The 15,652-nt window shown below is 53.2% G+C and overlaps 1 protein-coding gene across 6 annotated transcripts; it reads right to left on the bottom strand.

Moving 5' to 3' along the window:
* Nucleotides 1-466: 466 nt before the first annotated feature.
* ZNF517 (zinc finger protein 517) lies at nt 467-14,982 on the bottom strand. Of its 6 annotated transcripts, none has more exons than XM_033203462.1 (6): nt 13,383-14,638; nt 13,158-13,280; nt 10,787-10,849; nt 9,975-10,101; nt 9,523-9,636; nt 467-2,218 (listed from the first exon to the last, which is right to left on the bottom strand). In XM_033203462.1, exons 3-6 carry the CDS (start codon nt 10,817-10,819, stop codon nt 1,026-1,028), a joined length of 1,467 nt encoding a protein of 488 aa, XP_033059353.1. In that variant the 5' UTR covers nt 10,820-10,849; nt 13,158-13,280; nt 13,383-14,638; the 3' UTR covers nt 467-1,025. The 6 variants fall into 6 exon arrangements, with proteins under 6 accessions (XP_033059353.1, XP_033059357.1, XP_033059352.1 ...); XM_033203466.1 differs by having other exon boundaries at nt 13,885-14,638; XM_033203461.1 differs by lacking the exon at nt 13,158-13,280 and having other exon boundaries at nt 14,570-14,982.
* Between the last annotated feature and the right edge of the window lie 670 nt (nt 14,983-15,652).

Below are 15,652 nucleotides of genomic sequence, written 5' to 3'. Positions count from 1 at the left end.
TGTTCCATCTGGGCCCCCAGCCAGGTGGATGTGCCTGCCCACACAGGGCAGATCTTCACTGAGTCCACTGAAAACATCCTCACACTCAGAAACAATGCTTAGCCAGCTGCCAGATGCAGTGTGTGTGTCTTAGTCCCAGCTACTCAGGAGGCTAAGGTGAGAGAAACGAGCCTGGGAGCTCGAGGCTGCGGTGAGCCACAACTGTGCCACTGCACTCCAGGCTGGCTGGCAGAGAGATCCTGTCTCAAAAAGATAAGATGATTGATTGATTGATAGACAGACAGATAGATAGAGCTCCACCAGTCATCTAGGCTTTTTTTTTAAACGAGGTGTCACTCCGTCACCCAGGATGGAGTGCCATGGTGCTATCATAGCTCATTGCAGCCTTGACTTCCCAGGCTCAACCCATCCTCCCACCTCAGCCTCCTGAGTAGCTGGGACCACAGCCTGTAGGCGCAAGCTACAATACCTGGCTGATTTTTAAATTTTTTGTAGAGAAGTTTCACCATGTAGCCCAGGCTGGTCTCAAACTCCTGGGCTTAAGCAAACCTCCTGCCTCAGCCTCCCAAAGTGATGGGATTACAGGCAGGAGAGGTGGCAGGCAGCTAAGGCACCTTCTATCCTGTGACTCGGCTTTACAACACCTGAAATTCACCGCCACACAGGGCCTGGTGCTAAGACCTGGCTGTGCCAGGCTGCATATGCGTCTATGGTATCCCCCGTGCCCTGCTCTTTGGGGACTGAGCATAGCTGCCCCTCCCTCCCTCACTACTGCCGCTCCTGGACATTTCTGGAAGGTCCCAGGAAATGGCGGCTGATGGCAGTTCCTGAGGCCACACCACGGGCTGCCCGGTGCCCTTGCCCTCCCCACTGCCCGGCTAGAGCAAGCAGCTGAGCTCTTGGTGGGAGCTGGCCCTTTCTTCAGACTTTGCTGCACCTTCAAGACGTGGGGTTCTGAATTTCTGCGCTGGGGCCCCGCCGGCTTGGGTGGGCCTCCCGCGTGATTCCTTGGCCTGTCATTCCCATCATCGGGAAGCCCAGGGGGGCGCCCGCCTGCCCTCCGTGTCCTCCTGGCGCTCGCGGCCGTGCACCTTCTGGTGCTGGATGAGGGTGGACAGCCGGCTGCAGGCCCTCCCACAGGCGCGGCACCGATATGGCCTCTCGCCGCTGTGCAGCCGGTAGTGCTCGTTCAGCGTGTAGCTCCTGCGGAAGGCCTTGCCACACTCGGTGCACGCGAAGGGCTTCTCCTTGGTATGGATCTTCTGGTGCAGAGTGAGGTTGGACTTGCGACCGAAGGCCTTGCCGCACTCCGCGCACTCGAAAGGCTTCTCGCCCGTGTGGAGGCGCAGGTGCAGCAGCAGCAGAGAGTGGTGTCGGAACAGCCTCCCGCACACCGGGCACTCGTGGGGCGGGTCCCCCACCTGGGGCCTCTGCGCCGCTCTGAGCAAGGCGCCCTGCCCCGCGCCGCGGTCCTGGGGACCCTCCTCGGCGTGCAGCCGGTGGTGCTTCAGGAGCGAGGACCCTCGGATGAAGCGCTGCCCACACCGCTGGCACCGGTAGGGCCGCTCCCCGCTGTGGATGCGGCCGTGCTCGGTGAGGGTGAACCTGCGGCAGAACGCCTTGCCGCACTCGCTGCACGCGAAGGGCTTCTCCCCGGTGTGGAACTTCTGGTGCTGCAGCAGCCGGGAGCTGCGGCTGAAGGCCTTGCCGCACTCGCTGCACACGTAGGGCCGCTCGCGGGTGTGGACGCGGTGGTGGGCAGCCAGCTGCGTGCTCTGCCGGAAGGCCTTGCCGCACTCGCCGCACTGGAACGGCTTCTCCTCAGTGTGGATCAGCTGGTGCCGCAGCAGGATGGAGCTCTGCTTGAAGGCCTTCCCGCACTCCGTGCACTGGAAGGGCTTGGCGCCAGTGTGGATGACCTGGTGCCTGAGCAGCAGTGAGTTGTATCTGAACGCCTTGCCGCACACGCACCTGTAGCGGGGGGCTGAGCTCCCCACAGGCCGGCCCGGGTCTTCCTGCAGAACCCTTGGGGAGGCGCTGCGCTCCCAAGCCCGGGGGTGGGTGAGTTTATCTGACCCGTCCTCAGGACTGCCACGTGGGTGGGGTGGCGCGGGGTGCCCCCCGGGGAGGCACCCCCACACGGTGCCCGGCAGTCCTGCCTGCCTGGAGAGTTTTCTCTGGAGAGGAGACTCCGTGACCCCGACCTCCATCCTGGAATCTGAGAGAAGGAACAGAAAACGGAAGGGTGATCCAGCCTCTACACGCAAACGAACTTATTGTTGGAAGAACCTTTTTATTCCCAAGTCTTCCCCCAACACCCAGCTTTACTGAAGTATAAATGACAAATAATACTTGTATACAAGAGGCTGACGCAGGAGAATTGCTTCAACCCAGGATACAGAGGTTATAGTGAGCCGAGATCAAGCCACAGCACTCCAGCCTGGGCCAAAGAGACTGTCTTAAAACAAACCTTGTATATATTTTTTGTGTACAACATGATTCAGTAAACATGTACACTGTGACACGATAACACAATCAAGTGAAGACAGTCTTTGTTAGATGTTCAGGGAGGTTTGAGAAATTATTGCCAGAGGTTTTAAAACCAGGGTTTCAGGCCAGGCGTGGTGGCTCACACCTCTAACCTCAGCACTTTGGGAGGCCGAGGTGGCCTGATCACCTGAGGTCAGGAGTTCGAAACCAGCCTGGACAACACAGTGAAACCCCATCTATACTAAAAATACGAAAATTAGCTGGGTGCAGTGGCGGGTGCCTGTAATCCCAGCTATTCAGGAGGCTGAGGCAGGAGAATAGTTTGAACCCGGGAGGTGGAGGTTGCAGTGAGCCAAGACCGCACCACTGCACTCCAGCCTGGGCGACAAGAGCAAAACTCCGTCTCAAAAAAATAATAATAATAAAAATAAAATGAGGGTTCGGGTGAGAAGGGAACGAAAAGGCTAATAATGGCTCCAGCACTGTGGGAGGCTGGCTCATGGGGAGCCCATAGGAGAAGCCCAAGGTCTAGCAGGGAAGACAGGCCAGGCATGAGGTGCAGGTTGCACCTCACTCCACAGCCACGTTCTTTACTCCTCTCTCCTTCAGAGTTCACCCACAGTTCATTCACTCAGCAAACATGTCTGGGCAGGTGCGTAAAGCAGGTGCCTGCACAGACCTCCGGGACTGGGGGCCTCCTCCCCGGCTCAGGGTTCTTTCTGCAGCCTCCACTGCCCTGAGCTCAGTCCCTGGCACATGGGCCATGGGGAACCGGGAAAACCAAAGCAACCTGTGGGCAGCAAGCCTCTCAGGTGCCGAGGCAAGAGACCAAGGGCACAAGCTGTTCCAGTATAATAAAGAAAATACATATAATAAGAATAGTTATACTAGAAACAGATTATAAATATGATGATATATGAATATTATTAGTCGCCAGTTTGTAGCATTACTCTTTATTCTAACATTATAATAATCTCTGTTCTGGCCAGGCGCGGTGGCTCACGCCTGTAATCCCAGCACTTTGGGAGGCCAAGGCGGGCGGATCACAAGGTCAGGAGATCGAGACCATCCTGGCTAACACGGTGAAACCCTGTCTCTACTAATAATACAAAAAAAAAAAAAATTAGCCAGGTGTGGTGGCAGGCGCCTGTAGTCCCAGCTACTCAGGAGGCTGAGGCAGGAGAATGGTGTGAACCCAGGAGGCAGAGCTTGCAGTGAGCCGATACCACACCACTGCACTCCAGCCTGGGCCAAAGTGCAAGACTCTGTCTCAAAAAAAAAAAAAAAAATCATCATCATCATCTCTGTTCCACAATTATAACCTAGGAAAAACCAGGCCATACAGAGATAGGAGCTGAAGGGACACAGTGAGAAGTGACCAGAAGCCAAGTATGAGCCCTCTGTCATGCCCGGACAGGGCCACTAGAGGGCTCCTTGGTCTAGCGGTAGCCCCAGTGCCTGGAAAGGCACCCGTTAGTTACTTAGCAGACGGGAAAGGGAGTCTCCATCTCCCCTGGGGAGTTAGAGAAGACTCTGCCCCACCACCTCTTGTGGAAGGCCTGACATCAGTCACACCCGCCCGCAGCCTCTGGAGGCCTCACCGTCTCCCTGTGATGCTGTGCTTCACCAGTCACGCTCCTGGTCCACTTTCACGTTCCGCCCTGCACACCTGGCTCTGCCTTCTAGATAGCAGTAGTATAATTAGTGAACATACTAAGAGTCATTAAATTGCATAGAAGAAATAAAGGTGTAAGCTGTCCTCTCTCCCTCTGCCTCGGCTGCCAAACAGGGAAGGATCCCCTGCCTGGTGGACACGTGACTCACATGACCTTATCAATCATTGGAGATGACTCACACTCCTTACCCTGTGCCTTTTGCCTTGTATCCAATACATAACAGCACAGCCTGGCATCCGGGGCCACTACCAGTCTCCACATCTTGGTGGTCGTGGTCCCCCGGGCCAGCTGTCTTTTTTTCTATCTCTTTGTCTTGTGTCTTTATTTCTACGATTTCTCATCTCCACATACGAGGAGAAAAACCCACAGACCCTGTAGGGCTGGACCCTACATCTGGTGCTCCAACATGGGGCTCTCCCTTTCTGTGTGAAGTTGCGCCTTGAGCGTGGGACTCAGCAGAGGACTCTGATGACAGATTCCTGAGGATTGTGGTCAATAAGCTTGGTGGTCAACTTGAGCACTCAAAGTATTTCGGGGACACCATGGGACAGGCCAATACTAAGTACTTGGCTTATTTAAACTTTATAAAACCCTCCTGTATTATCGCAACCCTGTCTCTGTTCAGCCCTGCTGTAGGGCTCTCAACTTTCTGCCTGTTTGGCCCGGTAATGAGGCCCTCAACCCTATCCCTCCACAGCCTAGTTTTCCATTTCTCCCGCCTATTTCTCTTTCCACAAATTGAGCTCTCTTGGAGCCACAGGTTCCCTTGAAGCCTGATTCTCTCTCAGAAAGTCAGGCTCCCTTGGCCGGGTGCGGTGTCCCACGCCTGTAATCCCAGCACTTCGGGAGGCCGAGGCAGGTGGATCACGAGGTCAGGAGACCGAGACCATCCTGGCTAACACAGTGAAACCCCATCTCTACTAAAAATACAAAAATTAGCCAGGCATGGTGGCGGGGGGCTGTATTCCCAGCTACTCAGGAGGCTGAGGCAGGAGAATGGCGTGAACCCGGGAGGCAGAGCTTGCAGTGAGCCGAGATCGCACCACTGCACTCCAGCCTGGGCGACAGAGTGAGACTCCATCTCAAAAAAAAAAAAAAGAAAGAAAGAAAATCAGGCTGTCTTGAAGCCTGGGTCTCTTTCGACAAATAGGGCTCCCTTGAAGAAGCCTCAGGTTCCCTTGAAGCCTGGTCCGCAGCTGCCGCGGCAGCCTGGATTTCAGGCCCACGAAAGACCAGCTCAGCAGTAATCTCGTCTCATCCTGGTTTACAGGTTCTCAACTCTTTCTCCATTCAAAATTCCAACCTCTTTTCTGCTTCTGATCAGGTCGCTACTGTGGTTGCCACAACTACCCTTGCCGCTCACAAGCAACAAGTTACATACATTCCTCGAAATGACCCTCCTCTCATGAGGGCTATAGCACAGGCAAGAGAATGTGGGGATCCCAAAGCCTGGCAATTTCCTGTAATTTTCCAGCCTCCAATACCTGCTGTCCCTGCAGCATAAAATCAGCCACAGGCCACCGATCTTGCCCAGCAGGCGGCTGATCTCGCGGCACCGTCACGCCCCGTGTTAATATCTTGTTTTTCTGCGGTACAACAAGCACACCAGCCTGTTTGGTTATTACCTGCCCCCCCCCTCAAAAATCCAGACTACTTCTTATCACTATTTAGGAATGCAGCTACAAGACAAGGGTATTAAGCCCCCAAAAATCATTGTTCCCCTCACCCGATTACAAGTCCAACAGGCTTTTGCAATCTGCGTTGCTTGGCAAGTCCATTTGGCAGGTTTCCTGGGTATAACTGATAATCATTATCCTAATGTAAAACTATTCCAGTTCTTTAAACTCACTTCTTGGATCTTACCTCACGTGACTAGAAACACCCCACTAGCCGAAGTGGTCACTGTTTTTACTGATGCTTCCTGTAATGGCATACAAGGCCAAGAGAACTGTTTGCTAGTTCAGCACAACCAGCTGAGCTGATCGCTGTCATGGCTGTCCTTGAAGATTTCCCTGAACCAGTTAACATTGTTTCTGATTGGGCCTATGTAGTACATGTTGCTGGCAACATTGAAACTGCCTTAATCAAATTCCGGCCTGATGATACACTACTTTTTCTTTTCCAAAGGTTTCAGTCTGTACTCAGAGCAAGGTCTTCTCCTTTCTACATTACTCACATTCGGGCCCACACACCCCTCCCCAGGCCCCTCTCGGCAGCAAATGCCTGAGCTGATATATTAGTTGTTCCCGTTTTCACTGACACCGAAAATTTTCATGCTTTTAACTCATGTCAATGCTGCGGGACTCCAAAAAAAGTCCCCCTCACATGGAAATAAGCTAAAACCACTGCACGTCACTGTCCTACTTACCAAGTGTTAATTTTACAGCTACTTTCCTCAGGAGTTAACCCTAGAGGACTTTCACAGAATGCTCTCTGGCAAATGGACGTGACTCATTATCCTGCTTTTGGCAAGCTTTCTTTTATATATGTAACTATTGACATATTTTCTCATTTTATCTGGGCCACTTGTCACACAGGGGAAAGTACATCTCATGTTAAACGACTATGCTTTCATGTTTCTCGGTTATGGGCTGTCCCAAGAAACTGAAAACTGACAACGGCCTCAGCTACAGTGGTGCTGCGTTTAAAAAGCTCACTCAAACATGGGCAAGCACTCACACAACTGGCATCCCCTGTAACTCTCAAGGACAGGCCTTGGTGGAAGGAGCCAATAAAACGCTCAAAGATCAACTTCGAAAACAGGACACAAGACAAAGAGGGACGCCACTACCCCTCATGCTCAGCTAAATCTGGCTCTTTTTACACTAAATTTCTTAAACCTAGTAAGAAATCAACCTTTTATAGCAGAGAACATTTCACTGGAAATAAATTTGATCCACAAAAAGGAAAGCGGGTACGGTGGAAGGATGCAAAAACTAACAAATGGGAATTAGGCACTGTGGTAACATGGGGCAGGGGTTTGGCTTGCGTTTCCCCAGTAGAAAGACAACAACCCGTGTGGGTTCCCTCCCGGCAACTGAAATTGCACCAAAATTTCAAATATGAAACGCTCTCAGAAACAAAAGGCAAAGACTCCTCACAAATCGAAGGGCAAGGTTCCCCGCCTGACACATAAACTTCATGACCTCTACATTACGACAAAATCTCGCCGTGTGACCTACACCACCAGTCGTTCAACTCCACCAACATGGCGTCAAATAAATGTCTTATCACATCAAACACAAACATTACTACAAGAAAAAGGAATTCCAACGACGATGGGTAATATAATTCCGGCTGCCTTTACAGCGGTCAGTGCAGTGGTGAGTACGCCAGCCGTTGGGACACCTGAAAAGTCTACCTATTGGGCATATGTTCCTTTTCCCCCTTTAATTCAGTCTGTCTCCTGGGTGGACGCCTCAGTGGAAGTTTCCACTCATGATAGTGCATTCATGCCGGTTCCTAATGATGACAGGTTTCCAGCTCAACCAGAAGAAGGTTTAATTTGTCAATTGGCTACAAATATCCACCACTGTGCATTGCAATGTCGCCTGGCTGTTTAGCTTCTTCTTATCAGAACTGGATGTGGACCATATTGTCCTTTAGTAATGATTCTTATTAAGTACATAATATGCTCAGTACCAATTCTTTTCAACTTATGATTGTTCAACTTAATCCACATGAGGAATGGAGGGTTCCTGTTACCACAAAAGATAATTCCACAAAAGGACTGCCAGACTGCTCCACGGAACCTACAAAGGGACCGTTTTTCGTAAATTCAGTTGTATGGAATGATTGTAATGCTCCAAAGGTCATAGTTCCAAACTCTAGCTACAGGTGTTGTTACTGACTGGGCTCCAAGGGGACATTCTTGGCGGAATTGCTCCGGCCAAAATATGACCTGCTCGGAGTTTGTTAGATTATGTAGAGGACGAATGGCAGTCATACAGGTTGAAGGAATGGGTGTCTCCTTACCCATTTAAATGGATGGACACAGGCATCGTTCCTCCTAGACCAAAAATGATTCATCCAATTGTTACCCCGGAACATCCTGAATTATGGAAATTAGCTGCAGCCATGACAGGAATAAGGATATGGAATGCTACTTATCAACTCTCTCCTACTAATACCAAGACACCCATATTCAACATCACCTTGATGTCTGAACAGGTGATGCCTATCAAGAGCTGTCAAACCCCCTTAAATGCTGTTGGTTGGAAATGTAATTATCATTCCCAATACACACACTGTAGAACGTGATAACTGTAAGCTGTTCACGTCCATTGATGCTACTTTTAATCTCACAACAAGTATTCTCCTGGTGAGGGCTAGGGAGGGGGCAGGCATACCAGTTTCTTCACATCGTCCACGGGAGTCTTCCCCCTCTATTCACAGTCAATGAAGATCTTAAAGGTATCCTCAGAAGAACTAAGAGATTCATTTTAACTCTTATTGCAGTCATTGCAGGTCTAATTGCGGTTACTGCAACAGCCGTAACCGCTGGAGTTGCAATCCACAATTCTGTTTAAACCGCTCAATATGTTGAAGCATGGCAGAAAATCTCCTCCAGACTTTGGAATTCTCAGACTCAAGTTGATCAGAAATTAGCTAATCAAATTAATGATCTCCGCCAGAGTGTAATCTGGCTGGGAGATAGAGTTATGAATTTGGAACACCGTATGCAATTACAGTATGACTGGAATACTTCTGATGACTGCATAACGCCTTATGCTTATAATAAAGATCAACATAGCTGGGAAAAGGTCTTGAGGCATTTAAAAGCCTGGGATGATAACTTAACCTTAGATATTTCTTCTATCTCTTTTGTCTTGTGTCTTTATTTCTACAATCTCTCCTCTCCACACACGAGAAGAAAAACCCACAGACCTTGTAGGGCTGGTCCCTACACAACCCAAGGGTAGAAGTGCACAGACCCGGCCTCTGACACCTTGGGGACACCAAAATGGAAAATTCATGCACTTGGGTCTTCCTGCATAAGTTAGTTTTGACCTTAGACCTACAAGCAAGGCAGTTAATAGGAACTCTGACCGTGCTGTGAGGAGCTAAACACACACACCTCCTACTGTGGGAGAAGGACCTGCACAGAACTGCACGGAGGCCACATTGGCAGCACAGGACACGCCGTGCGGTGGGGCGGAGCCAGGCCACACTGGCAGCACACGACATGCCCTACAGTGAGGCCAGGCCACACTGGCAGCACAGGACACGCCGTGCGGTGAGGCCAGGCCACACTGGCAGCACACGACACGCCCTGCGGTGGGGCCAGGCCACACTGGCAGCACACGACACGCCCTGCAGTGGCAGCAGCCCAGGCCTTCCAGTGCTTTGTACTCACCTGTGCACGGGCTGGCTTTGGCCACGCTCTGTTCAGCCACCTGCAGAATCAAGGCCCCCGGCTCCTCTCCTTGCTCCAAGAGGGAGATCAGTGCTGGTTTGGCAACAAGAAAGCCTAAGTTCAGAGAAGGAAAGCAGAATGTATCAGTACAGGAGGGAGGAGGGATGCCCGGGTGCCTGGCTGGAGTGCTTGCAGTGGGTCAGGAACACTCACTGTCCCGGGGGGCAGCTAGGTGGCAAAGGGGAGATGGGGGGCCTGCCCCAGGAGAGAAGCCTCAGGCAGGCTGATGCTGGCAGTGGCTGCCCAACAGGAAGCAGAGAGGGGCTCCTTGGGGAGCCTCCAGTTTCCCCTCAAAAATGTTTCAGACCTTGAATCTGGAATGGAAACAACTTCCCTTTGAAGCTAACACAGACGCACCTCCCGGCCCCAGGACCAAAGGCAGAAGCCCTCACCTAGCGAGGCCAGGTTCCCATAGTTCTCCAGCATCACGTCCCTGTAGAGGGCCTGCTGGTCAGGGGCCAGGCAACTCCATTCTATCCTCGTGAAGTACACAGCCACATCCTCGAACACAACAGCCTCCTGCAACCACATACTCTGCTATCCAGGCAGTCAAGGGCTCGGTGAGAACCCAGCAGATGAGAAACATTTGCATGATCTGCTAGAGGCCTCTCTCCCTGCTGCTCATCGCTGCATCCACAGGGCCCAGCAGAGTCAGGGCAGCCCAACACTCCCCGAGTGAGCAGCCTCATACACAGCACAAGCCCCAGAGAGGAAGAGGGAAAAACTGAACTCGGGGGAGGGAGAAAGATTTACCAGGAAGGGGGTCCCAACCTTGGCCTCACCCTCTCCACAGACCATCAGGGATTTGGGGAAGGAGCACCAGCACTGCGTCCCCACCCTCTGCGTCTCCATTTCCAACACCGGCAGTCAGTCAGCATCAGTAGAGGGAGGATGGCTGACCATTCACACCAGGAAGGAGGCGGGCACTGGGGAAGGACAGGGACCCTGCCCTCAAAGTCTGATCACAGAAGCTCAGGGGCCATAGGAGGCCCCAGGAAGCCCACTTCTGCCCAAAGGCTGGAAGGATTTGGCAGAGCCACGTGTGCGGCCTGGCCACAGAGCAAGGAGGTGGTCCTCAGCTTGCAGACTCCATCTTGTGATGTGGATGGGTGTGAGGCTCCCTGGAAGGTTCTCAGGGCTGAAAAGCTGAGGCTAGGGGCGAAGCAGTCTCCTGGGGCAGTGGACAGGCTCAGGGGGTACTCACCTGGGGTCCAGGCGTCGGGAGTGCCATCGTCATTCCAGGGTACCCTCTGAGGAGAAGCAGGTGCTAAAGGCAGTGAATTCCGGGAGAACATAGAGCCATGAGTGGAAGGAGCCCAGGCCTAAGGCTCTCTAGCCCCCGAAAAGGCCCCTCCAGATTCAGAAGGGAGCAGGAGAGGGTAAAGTGCTGGGGCAATCACATCAGCCACCTCCTTCACGTCCCAAGGAGCAGCTGCACCCAAGCTTCTCCACTGGAACACCCACTCCCTCCAATGTTTGCTGGCTGTCACCTTGCTGGGAGGCCTTCTGTGACTGCCACCTCCCCTCCCGCCTGGGAATTCCTTATCCTCGCTTCTTGCTTTATTTTTCTCCATAGCACTATGCCACCTGACATAAGACAAGTTAACGCCCTTGCTCCTTATCTGCCTTCCCTAATTAGATAAGACCTCTGGGCTGTACCCCAAGGGCCTGACGAAGGGCTTGGCACACAGCGTATGCTCAGAAGGGATTTATGAAATGAACAAAGCATGACTGGTTAGAGCAAAATTATTGTTTTATTTGAGACAGGGTCTCGCTCTGTCGCCCAGGCTGGAGTGATCTCGGTTCACCTCAAGCTCTGCCTCCTGGGCTTAAGGGATCCTCCCAGGGTGGCCAAGGTTGCACCACTGCACTCCGGCCTGGGCAACATTGTTCATTAGGAAATGAACAATGGGTGACTCTACAACCAATAAAACCATGTGTGGGAACATCAGAAAACATTCTTGCATTTTACTACATGAAACAAGCAGACCGTAAGCAGAAAACTAAAGCTGGTAGCATAAAACCCTAGTTCTCTCTGGGTCATAGAATGACGAGTGGTTCCTGTTTTTCTATTTTTCTTTTCATTTTTTGAGACAGGGTCTTGCTGTGTGGCACAGGCTGGAGTAGAGTGGTATGATCACTGCAGCCTCAACCTCCTGGGCTCAAGCAATCCTCCCACCTCAGCCTCCTGAGTAGCTGGAACTACAGGAGAATGCTACCACACCCAACTAATTTAAAAAAAAATTTTTTTTTTTAAGACGTAGTCTCACTTTGTTGCCCAGGCTGGAGTGCAGTGGCGCGATCTCAGCTCACTGCAAGCTCCACCTCCCGGGTTCACGCCATTCTCCTGCCTCAGCCTCCAAGTAGCTGGGACTACAGGCGTGCACCACCACACCCGGTTAATTTTTTGTATTTTTAGTAGAGACGGGGTTTCACCGTGTTAGCCAGGATGGTCTCGATCTCCTGACCTCGTGGTCCACCCGCCTCGGCCTCCCAAAGTGCTAGGATTACAGGCGTGAGCCACCAGGCCCCGCCAAAAAAATTTTTATTATTGATGAGGTCTCACTATGTTGCCCAGGCTGGTCTTGAACTCCTGGACCCAAGTGATCCTCTTGCCTCGGTCTCCCAAAGCACTGGGATTACAGGTGTGAGCCACCACACCCGGCCTCTATTTTTCCAATTTAAGACTTTTTTGGCCAGGCGCGGTGGAGATCAAGACCATCCTGGCTAATATGGTGAAACCCCATGTCCACTAAAAATACAAAAAATTAGCCAGGAGTGGTGGCAGGTGCCTGTAGTCCTAGCTACTTGGGAGGCTGAGGCAGGAGAATGGCGTGAACCTGGGAGGCAGAGATTGCAGTGAGCCAAAATAGCGCCACTGCACTCCAGCCTGGGTGACGTCTCGCTCTTGTTGCTCAGGCCGGAATGCAATGCTGCAACCTTGGTCATCCTGGCAGGATCCCTTAAGCCCAGGAGACAGAGGCTGCAGTGAACCGAGATCATGCCACCAATTCCAGCCTGGGCGACAGAGCAAGACCCTGTCTCAAACAAAACAAAACAATAATTTTGCTCTAAGCAGACATATACAGAGCAGGCATGATGCCCTGGTCTCCTCACTCTTCCCTTCAACAGACAGTTGAGCTCTTGTGTTTGGGTGAAGGTTTCCGGGGCTATCCTTTTCTGTAGAGCTGGAGCTCTAAGTAGCTGCCACTTTGTAAAGAGATGTTTCCCACTAGGCATCAGTTAACAAAAAGCGTGTGTTCAGAGGCCGGGGGCGGTGGCTCATGCCTGTAATTCCAACACTGTAGGAGGCCAATGAGGGCAGATCATTTGAAGTCAGGAGTTCGAGACCAGCTTGGCCAACATGATGAAACCCTTATCTACTAAAAATACAAAAATTAGCCGGGTGTGCTGGCACACGCCTGTAATCCCAGCTGCTTGGGAGGCTGAGGCACAAGAACTGCTTGAACCCAGAAGACAGAGGTTGCAGTGAGCCAAGTTTGCCCCACTGCACTCCAGCCTGGGCGACAGAGTGAGGCACTCTCTCAAAATAAATAAAAATCAATAAAGCGCACGTTTAGAAGCAGGACGGCCGCTTGATCACAATGCTGTGAAGTGACATTTGGCAGCAGAGTCCTTTTGACATGTTAGGGTACGAAGGGTGATGGGAGTAGATCAGACAGATTCGTGAATCACCCCTGCACAGAATGCGCAGACCTATAGCAGACTGATTGCGGAAGAGCAGGACCACACACAGCCCCGCTCACTGTCTGTCCAGGGCAGTCTGTGGCAGGACCCACCTGGGCCACTGCGATGGTCACACGTGTTGTCCTCACCCCAACAAGGCCACCAGAGTATCTCAGGGTATGAGGCTGCCAGAAGACTCGATCCCCTGATCCCTCAACACATACCACGCTCCACTCTGGTAAGAACTGCAACCCCGGACTACGGTTGGACTTGGACTAGGAGGGTAAGTTACCACTGCTACTTTTTGTTTGCTCATGTCTAGGGAGTGCATGTACTCAGGGAGGGGCTACCTGGTTAGAGGGGGAAAAACCTGCTTTTAGCTCTATCTTTGGAATTAGGAAATAAACCTTCAATCAGATTAAACAGCACTGGGCTAAAAATAATTGAGCAATGATATGATGACAACAGATCAAACTGTTGCTGCGAGTGCTGAGAGAGAAAATGTCAAGGGGAGGAGGGTGCTAATTTAGAAGGAGGACCATCAGGAAATGTTACTGGGGGAAGTAACATTTAACTGGGGTCTAGAAGACTAGGAGGGGTCACCTCCTTCCTTACACAGAATAAGCCCTGTTCCTCGGGAACCTGGGGCACCCTGCTCACTACGCCGCAGCCATGCCAGCCTTCTCTCTGTTCCCCCGCCTGGGAGTTTCTCCGCAGGGATCTGTGGCTGCTTCTCTCGGCCAGCAGGTTTCAGTTCAAATGTTAACTCTTAGTGTCGCTGTTGTTTTGAGACGGAGTATCCCTCTGTCGCCCAGGCTGGAGTGCAGCGCTGCGATCTTGGCTCACTACAAGCTCCGCCTCCCGGGTTCACGCCATTCTCCTGCCTCAGCCTCAGCCTCTGCGCAGGGTGAATGAAAGCTGCGGGAAACGGCTTCCGCCGGGGAGCGAGGCTGCGGGGAAGAGCCCGCCATCGGGCGGATGCGAGGGGCAGAGCCTGGTTCTTCCCGGAGCAGCCCCACCTCGCCAGGCCTCCCCGCCTGCAGCCTCATCTCTGCGCAGCCGTCCGCCTAGGCGGAGCGGGTCTCTGGGGTCCGGCCGCACGCCCCCGGCCACAGCCAGCATGGACCGGGGCGCAGGGCCCTTCGCCCAGAGGAGGGTTACGGACCCAAGGCGAGCGGAGGCGGCAGTGCCGGCTGCGGGTCCGCTCCCTGTCGAGCTCCGGTGGCTGCAGCCTCCACTGGGTCGGGCTTCGAGGAACGCGCCCCTCCCAGTCCCCGCCCCGCGGCCGGGGCCGACTCACCCTGGGCCGCCGGGACCGCGCGGGGAGGAGCGCAGGGCGCCCGGCGTTCAGGCTCCGGTTCCTGCTCCGCCCCCGGAAACGGCCGCTGCGCCGCTCTGGGAAGCCTGGAGGACCGCGCACCTCGACGGCGCTCGCCAGGGCCGCAGCAAGGGGCGCTCCTCGCGGGTTCCCGGCGAGACCCGGTATCAGTCCCACGCCCCAGGGGCGCGGAAGAGCGTCGACGTTCTCAGCGCCCCGTTTCCCCCAGGATCGGAGGCGGCGAACGTTCAGCCCTTGCGCCCACTCCCTGCCTCCGGATGGCCTGCGAGGGTTGGGGAGCACGGCGCGGAATCGATTCCTGGCCCCGCAGGAACGGCGGAGCTGGGGCATCGGGCCGGGGTCTGTCTCTTATATAAATGTATGGCATTGTTTAGTATGACTTTTTTTTTTTTTTTTGAGCCTGAGTCTCGCTCTTGTTGCCCAGGCTGGAGTGCAGTGGCGTGATGTCGGCTCACTGCAACCTCCGCCTCCCAGGTTCACGCCATTCTGCCTCAGCCTCCCGAGTAGCTGGGACTACAGGCGCCCTCCAACCACGCCCGGCTAATTTTTGTAGTTTTAGTAGAGACGGGCTTTCACCATGTTGCCCAGGCTGATCTCGAACTCCTGATCTCAGGTGACCCGCCGCCTCGGCCTCCCAAAGTGCTGGGATTACAAGTGTGAACCACCGCACCCAGAGTTTCTGGAATCTTTTTTTTTTTTTTTTTTTTGAGGCGGAGTCTCGCTCTGTCGCCCGGACTGGAGTGCAGTGGCCAGATCTCAGCTCACTGCAAGCTCCGCCTCCCGGGTTCACGCCATTCTCCTGCCTCAGCCTCCCGAGTAGCTGGGACTACAGGCGCCGCCACTTTGCCCGGCTAGTTTTTGTATTTTTAGTAGAGATGGGGTTTCACCGTGTTAGCCAGGATGGTCTCGATCTCCTGACCTCGTGATCCGCCCGTCTCGGCCTCCCAAAGTGCTGGGATTACAGGCTTGAGCACCGCGCCCGGCCCGAGTTTCTGGAATCTTGAAGTGTCTCTGCTGCTCCCTCTGATCACTCTCAGACCACCT

This window comes from Trachypithecus francoisi, unplaced genomic scaffold (assembly GCF_009764315.1).
Source record: "Trachypithecus francoisi isolate TF-2019V2 unplaced genomic scaffold, Tfra_2.0 Lachesis_group7, whole genome shotgun sequence".
NCBI classification, from domain to species: Eukaryota; Metazoa; Chordata; class Mammalia; order Primates; family Cercopithecidae; genus Trachypithecus; species Trachypithecus francoisi.
This window is presented reverse-complemented; position numbering and strand designations above follow the sequence as displayed.

What these genes read in the sequence shown, in the direction of transcription:
- ZNF517 (XM_033203461.1), bottom strand. Translation starts at nt 14,938, where the DNA reads ATGCCCCAGCTCCGCCGTTCCTGCGGGGCCAGGAATCGATTCCGCGCC. An exon ending in CGCGGTCCCGGCGGCCCAGG is followed by an intron (nt 10,850 to 14,569) that starts GTGAGTCGGCCC and finishes CACTGCCTTTAG; the next exon opens with CACCTGCTTCTCCTCAGAGG. An exon ending in TCCCGACGCCTGGACCCCAG is followed by an intron (nt 10,102 to 10,786) that starts GTGAGTACCCCC and finishes ATGTGGTTGCAG; the next exon opens with GAGGCTGTTGTGTTCGAGGA.